At 38.2% G+C, this 7,986-nt stretch overlaps 1 protein-coding gene across 2 annotated transcripts; it reads left to right on the top strand.

The window, feature by feature from the left end:
• The first annotated feature begins 211 nt into the window (after positions 1-211).
• On the top strand, positions 212-6,551 carry LOC107748644 (39S ribosomal protein L3, mitochondrial-like). Of its 2 annotated transcripts, none has more exons than XM_016563534.1 (9): positions 212-387; positions 477-575; positions 1,333-1,432; positions 1,758-1,766; positions 1,938-1,989; positions 3,167-3,278; positions 5,144-5,221; positions 5,622-5,699; positions 5,827-6,121. In XM_016563534.1, exons 1-9 carry the CDS (start codon positions 325-327, stop codon positions 5,917-5,919), a joined length of 684 nt encoding a protein of 227 aa, XP_016419020.1. In that variant the 5' UTR covers positions 212-324; the 3' UTR covers positions 5,920-6,121. The 2 variants fall into 2 exon arrangements, with proteins under 2 accessions (XP_016419020.1, XP_016419019.1); XM_016563533.1 differs by lacking the exon at positions 5,827-6,121 and adding an exon at positions 6,147-6,551 and having other exon boundaries at positions 223-387.
• The last annotated feature ends 1,435 nt before the right edge of the window (positions 6,552-7,986 follow it).

Raw genomic sequence — 7,986 nt, forward strand, 5'->3', positions numbered from 1 at the left:
GCTCAATGTGAAAGCACACACGTGATGGAGATTTACCGCTGATTAAAGAACCGGTTTTACTGACAAGATGCTCGTTAAATATCGCATGCGATTTATCGTGCAGCCCTAATTGATAGTCACTTCGAATGTGTTATATACACATAATATTAATAATAATTTAAGAACAATATTGTGATTCTTTAAATGATATTGTCCAGTAGGGTATGTTTAACGTGTTGTGACAACTCTACATCTCACGTAGTCTCCAAATTCTACTGAATTGATGCATTAGTGATAAATACATTTAATCTGGTCTGTTATATTGTGCTGCTGAGGTATGGAAACATGGTTAAACGATGTGCCAAAACACCAGAATCAGCCTCCATTGAGTCGGTGTCCCTGAGCATGGTACTTTTTCCAAGCTTGTTCAAGGAAGCTGGACTTCCCATGGCATCTCAATCAAATATGACATTAACACATCCAAATCTCTCTCTCAGGTGCAGGACTGTCATGTCGTGAAACATCTCTCCAAGGAAGAGTATGAGGGGCACACAGCGGCTCTGATTGTGGGTGGAAAAAACGTCTCTCCGTTTCATGTGAGAAAGAAAAGTCTTCAACATTTTTCAAATCAAGGCTGTTCTTGTCCACGCACGTTTTCCTCCTCATAACGAACCCTTGTCTCTTCACCTTTCTGGCGGTCCTTGACCTCTCTGAGGTGGAACAGGATAATAGACTAGAGCTTTTCTGCTTCTTTGGAGAGGGAGTATAATAAGACCTGAAGAGCTCCTGGAGAGAAATTGCTGAGCTCTCAGTAGATGTAGAGGTCACCTTTGTGTATGTGTGTGTGTATGTGCACATGTTAAGGGAAATCAAATTGGAAAACCAGGACTTCTTGTCTTTTGTACAACTTTTGTCATTGTATTCTTCTCTCGCTCCTCTCTCTCACTTGTCTTTCTCTATATGTGCTAGGATTAAAAGACTAACAGTGATAGATGGGAGGATTTTTTTTAAAACAGCTGAACTAAACTGTTCTGTGGAGTTTGTAGTGAAAAAAAACTTTGGTCAGTGTCCCTTTTTTTCCTTTTTGGCAGTAAGCTGGTGTGTATATTTGTGTGTCATCTGTCTATATTTGACAACTGCCACAAAGTGCTGCTTGAAGTATAATTGTCAATTGTCCTGACCTTTAGTCTGAGCCTTCAGTCTCTCCACAGCCAGTCAGTCAACTCCCAAAACACAGCAGAGCAGTTTGGCTTTAATGTATTCTCTTTTTCATTCTCCCTTTCTCCTTTTGTAGGATTATATAAGTTAGTAAATCACTTGAAGTAATTGAAAGTCAATCTGTCTTTCTCACAGAGGCCAGAGGGATATTTAGAGGTTTTCCGGAATGCAGGAGTTCCTCCCAAACAGAAACTCACCACGTTTTGTGTGTCAGACAACGCTATCATCAAACCAGGTTACTTCACATGTCAGAACTCTTTGCTTATCGCCAGATAAAGAATTAAGTCATTTCAGCTGTATCCCTTAAATTACATGTTTGAGTAAATAAATATATTTAAAAAAAAATTTTTTTTAATTTTTTTTTTTTACTATTTTCTATTTTTTTTCTGTTTTTTTTTTTTCTTGTATTGTTTTTTTCTGTTTTGTTTTTGTTGTTGTTGTTTTTTTACTTCTATTTTGTTTTTGTTGTTTTTTTTCATGTGTTTTCTTTCTGTGTTCTGTATTATTATTATTATTATTATTATTATTATTATTATTATTTTATTTATTTATTTTTCTAGGCACTCCTCTATTTTTGGCAGTTTTATAAATAACAATTTCATGGCAGTGCTCCATATTACATATTTGAGAGTTTGTCATTAGCAGCTGTAACCTTTTGTGTTAACAGCCTTGGTCCCTGGCTATTTGGTTTCCATGTGTGCCCTACGTACTGATAAAATGACTGTCAACCATTCCCTGTATCTATGCAGCTCACTTCCGTCCAGGACAATATGTGGATGTCACAGCAAAAACGTGAGTCAAGTACATGTTTTAAAGTGGAAAATATTAAAAATGATTTTAAATTAATAAAATCAATATTTAAAAAAATTATTACTGTACTTTTCTCCATGCTAAATTATTATATTCCAGCTTAATATGCAAAGACTACTAAAAAATTAATAACCCATTTGTAGAGTCATTCCCATTTTAAACGCAGTGTTTCAAAATAGTGCTCATTGTTTGCCCAGCCTGACATGGCAACATTGGCTCAAACAATGGGTCTGGATCCTCTGCCTGTTTGACCAGTGGAAGACAGGGAATATATGAATCTATCCTTATTTTTTGAATTTCCATTTAGTAATACTAACAGTGCATGAAGTTTCATGAGCTGATGATTTAATCAACACTAGATATTATTCTTTCCTCTCATTCTTAGATTAATTTAAGTTTTTCTGCAAAACTCTTTTTACTTTCTGACATAAATGGAATGAAGGGAGATGCGTATTTCTTATGCTGACAAAAAGCTTGATTGACTGATATTTTGGTCAGCAGAAGGCATGCATCCTACTGTCCCAAACCGGAGTGCCTGATTTCACTCTTTCCCTTGTACCTTTATTGAAGGGCCTCATCTCTTCATCAAATAATGAACGTGTGAATCTAAGGGAGTGAGTCCTTGAGATTTTCCTATTAGAATAATAGAAAAGGAATCATATTCTAAAATACTTTAAAGTGTGTGCAATTGTGCATTTTCAGTAAATGTGCCACTAGTGTCACCAAATGAAATTGCAAAAATAATGATTTTTTTCAAACAGGTTTCCTGAATGTCTACAATTGGTCAGAAAAATGGATAGTCCCACCTCAAACTCAAACCATTGGTTGATCCAGTGTCAAACTTGAGCAATGATTTGATGGCGACACAGTATTTTTGGTGAATTTACAAATTACTATTTGTCTCTGCATATTAAACTGGGATAAGAGAAAGTATTTTTAACATTGAAAGAAATGCGACCCATCACCTTTAATGAAAAGAGCCTTGCTTCATAGAACTCTTGATTAATCATAGCATCTGAGTCGTGTCAGCCCTGTTTCACGGCTGAGATCCTGCCTGTCTGCAGCTTCATCCAACTCTTATGTTGTTACACAGTGTATGATTACTAAATATTCTGTTTACATCTTTACTGTATTAAAACTGTTGATCTTTTTATTGTAGAATTGGCAAAGGTTTTCAGGGAGTGATGAAGCGCTGGGGGTTCAAAGGTCAGCCAGCTTCCCATGGACAAACTAAAACACACAGGAGGCCAGGCTCTCTGGGGCCCGGAGGGGTGAGTGTAGTCATTTCTATACTTCTAGAGTATCACTTCATGCTAGTGGGCTTTGCAGTGTGATTGCTGTGTGTTTTTTCTAGGGATGCTTGATACATGGGCAGTGTATTTCATTTTTTTTGTTTATTCATATATAAACTACTGTTCAAAAGTTGTGGTCAGTTCAGTAAGAATGAAAGCTTTTTCTATTTTGTAGAGAAAGCTGAAATTGTTTTTTTCTATTTTATAAATTATTTTGAACTTTGTTAATCATATAATCCTAAAAAAAGGTATCACTATTTCCACTCAAATATTATGCAACACAGCTGTTTTTTACATGGATAACAATAAGAAATGTTTCTTGAGCACCAAATCAGAATATTAGAGTGATTTCTGATGGCTCATGTGACGCTTAAAGGGGTCATATGATGCGATTTCAAGTTTTCCTTTCTCTTTGGACTGTTACAAGCTGATTGTGCATAGATAAGATCCCTGAAGTTGCAAAGACTAAAGTCTCAAAACCAAAGAGATATTCTTTATCAAAGTTAAGACTCTGCCACGCCCCCCTAAAACGGCTCGTTCTAACACGCCCCCACATATCTACCTCACTATGTGGAAATATTAGCATAATGCCGCCCAAATGTGCACGCAAAGAAAGAAGGCGTGGTTTCGGTAGCCGCGGTTAGTGTTGAAGCAGCATGTCAGGGAGACGCTGTGTGTTTCTAGGCGAAAGCAAAAGCACTTTATTTGGCCTTCCGAAAGTAGATGCATTTAGGAATCTTTAAGATTACTTACAACAGAACAGCAATGCATTTTATGGACGACCGTTTCGTGAACCTAGGAGAGGAGGTAATTCTGACTTTGCTATGACAATCTGGCGCTTCTGAATCAGCTACTGTTATTAGTTTACTTACTGTTATTACTTGTTATTAGTTTAAGTATTTGCTATTGACTGTTCAAATGCGGAGTTTTGCGCATCGTGTGTGTGTGTGTGTGTGTGTGTGTGCGCGCACGCGCGTGTGTGTGATCACAGTGGAGTCAGCTGTCTTAACCGTGGCTTGTGTACACATACCAGCTTCATCATTTAACCGTGGCTTGTGTACTGCAAACACATACCAGCTTCCTCACTGTGTCTGTCACGCGACTCTGTTGTCCTTTCGGGCTTGAACTGATGGTAAAACTAATGACATTATTAACTGTCTTGATATTTACTTTGAAAGCTAACGCTTGCGATTATGGTAAGGGGCGTTACATTTCCGACTCGTGCTTGTGGTGTTCGGCCAATCATAATGCACTGGGTCAGCTGGCCAATCAGAGCGGACTGCGCTTGTCAAAGGAGGGGGCTTTGTAGAAAACGAAGCGTTTGAGAGAGGCGGGGCATAGAGGACTTACAATAATGTACAGTATTTGAAAAATAATGTGTTTTTTGAACATTAAAGCATGTCAACATATTCTGTTACACCAAATACACAAAATAATGATCTTTAAAAAAGCATCATATGACCCCTTTAAGACCGTCCATATTTGAAATTGTAATAATATTTCACACCTTTTGTAATATTACTGTTTTTGTTTTGATTTAAACATTAAGTTCTTAAAAACAAAACAAAAACGACTGTAAACTTTTGAATAGTAGTGTAGTAGTTTCCTGTTTGATCCAGATTTACAATTTTGTCACAGATGCTAGGAACTGATTGAATTTCTTCTCAGGAGCACAAGATTTTCCCCACACTGTATTTTTTCAGATATCGAAGCACTTTCCTCTCTGAGAGGTTTCACGTCAGTCATTCTGGTTAGCTGTGACTGTCAGGAGAGTTTAGCGTGACCTCAGCATGCCCTTTGAATGGCTAATGGATGAGTAAAATAACTTGTCTCCTTGCTCTCAGGACCCAGCAAAAGTTTTTAAAGGAAAAAAGATGCCAGGCAGGATGGGAAACATTTACGACACCACTCATGGCTTGAAGGTACACCTACCAAAATGCACAAATGTGCTTTAAAATCATTATGAAACTTGTATATAAATTAATATTGTATGTACATATGTTTATTATACATTTGTACTTTTCATTTGTCCATCAAGCCAAAGGCATGTTCTGCTGATACTTGTGCTCTGCATTGCACTGTGCAGTTTACATGATGCTGCATTGCAGATATTGGGTGGCATAAACATTTTTTGTGTAGTATGACAAGTAAGCAAACTGAATTAATTTGTTATTACACATCAAAATACACAGTAAGCACAATTTCAAAGCTCAGCTCTACCATAATATATCTTGGTCTCAGGAGACACCTACTGTAAAGTCACCCGGTGAGAAAAATCATTTGTGAGTATTTGTAGTTTCACTAAGCTCTTTTCTCTGGCAGGTATGGAGGGTGAACACCAAGTATAACATCCTCTACGTCAACGGTTCTGTCCCGGGTCACCGCAACTGTCTTGTTAAGGTAAAACGCCTCACACATACTCAAACTCTCAAGTGTGCGAAGTCAAATGCACTTGTCCTCAGGTAGAATATCTTTCTGAAGGTGAAGGATCTGCTTTTATCTTTTCTGCATCTGTCTTCACTTTCAGCAGTGTTCAGCTAAAAAAAGAGTTACGTACTGTACTGTCCATGCCAGCACAAGCACTGACCTTGGCACGCTAGCGCACACTCCTGCTGACTGATTCATCTATAGCAATTCGCAGAGGCGTTTGTGTGTCCAAAGTGCATCAGTGAATCGTTCATATGTGGTCAGCATTTCGTCTCGTAGAGTTTGCTTACATACACACTCAACCGAAAGTTAAACTCTCTCAAAGACTGACTTCATTCAAGAACAGATGACTTTATAATACCTAGTGGAGTGTATTCTTCTCCAGTTGTTTAAATGTAGTGCTTACGTTTGCTCGATCAGGTCAGGGACTCTATTCTGCCCACTCGGTTGGAGAACAACAAGAACCCGCCGTTCCCCACGTTCTTTGCTGATGGAGACGAAGAGATCCCTGAAGACCTCTATGATCAGGACATGTTCCAGTTTGGGGAGCCCATGGCTGAATGAGGTTGTGACCCCACGATTCCTGCTTACGCTGGTAAAAGACATTGGGCATGACGTGACCCTTGATCGGGGTCTTTCATCTAGTGGATTCAGCATTGCTGCGCTGAAAGACTTGAAGAAGTGTCAAGTAAACACATAAATGCAGGTTCAGGTGGAGTGTAAAGTCATACTTCTGTATTACAACTTAATCATTTTGAAGTGTCAAAAGCTTGTGTGTTTAAACAATAAAACCTGTTTGATATCATTTCTGTGTTTATTTTCATATGCTGGAGCGATAAAGCACTACATGGAAGCATTAGGAGAGTAGTTACTTTGTTATATATAAAATAAATCTATAATTAAGGTCGCCCATTTGACCGCAATGGGTCACATATAGGTGAATCCGATGGGGTCACTTGTTCGGTGATTGTCCATCCTTGAGATGTTAACTCAAAATTGTCTTTGTGATGTTTGCAGCTGTAGAAACCTTCTGAGGGCTGTTTTCATATGCAGAACATTCAGTCTCAGCAGGTGTGTGTTGCTTGAGTTTGGCAGGTGGATGAATGTCTCCAGAGTTTCTACCTGTGGTTGAGCTCAGCACGTGAGCACAGTTCAGTGAGTCAGTCTGGGCCTTTATGTCTTGTTCAGTTTACGTGTCATTCCTTTATGGAGAAACCTCTGCTCCTTGTGGCACCTTCTCTAGGACGATAGTCCGACCCATTTTCATGAATCCTCTCACCTCCAGCGGTGCGGTTATCTGGGCAGACTTCAATAGGTGAAGGGGTTCTCCTTGCTTACACACTGCTTTGTGTGAGACATCTGAAAAGCATCTTAGTGGCCATTCAATGACTGAATTCTGATCAACTTAACGTCGTCACCCATGGAGTAATATAGAAAAGTCATAAATTAACATAAGAACAATGAAACAAAAGAGAGACCTGATGAATTCATGTCAGCAAGTGCGAGTGGTACATCTGGTGTTAAATATCTTTCAAGGTCACGCATGATAGAGTGGTCCCATTAATTTAGGTATTCTTGGTCTGAATGATTCAAAGGAAATGCAGCAAGAGGTCACTATGACTTGGACATTAATGTAGAGGTATGCATCAATAACCAAGCCATATAATGACAATAATAATAATAATATTCAATCACAATCATTATGTAGGTATATATAATAATCACACTGTTCATTCAGGAATCTTCCAAAGCAAGTCACTTATGTAGGTCTAAGGTTTCTAAGAAGTGACTTAGAACATGATTTAGAATTCTTCTAGAATGGAAATCCTGAATTCCTTGTAACAGATGCGTGTGTGGTGTGTGTGTGTGTATGTGTGTGTATCTTATATGCAGGCTAAGTCACAGTTGATGGTTTGGTAGAATTGTATATTTTATGACTGATTGATTGATAGAAATGAAGTGCAGGCACTTCACATTTGATAATTTTGATAATGTTTTTCTGTTATTAGTGATGTGTTGGGAAGCCAGGGGCCCTCTGGCTTGTCAACCACACCAATAACAATCAGAAAGATTAAATATTTTAAATTGTAAGGACTCGTCTGCCTCTGTGTTTAGAAGTTACACCATCGATCTGTGACTAGTCATGCAAATGTGTGTTATAGTGTTGTTCCATGAGTTTGCAGATGGTTGCAAATAGTATACACGTTGTGTGTCTCTTTTTAGATTGTCATCATGTGATTAATATATTGTCCTATGTGTG

The sequence above is a fragment of the Sinocyclocheilus rhinocerous genome, unplaced genomic scaffold, assembly GCF_001515625.1.
Source record: "Sinocyclocheilus rhinocerous isolate Xijiao unplaced genomic scaffold, SAMN03320098_v1.1 scaffold499, whole genome shotgun sequence".
Taxonomy (NCBI): Eukaryota; Metazoa; Chordata; class Actinopteri; order Cypriniformes; family Cyprinidae; genus Sinocyclocheilus; species Sinocyclocheilus rhinocerous.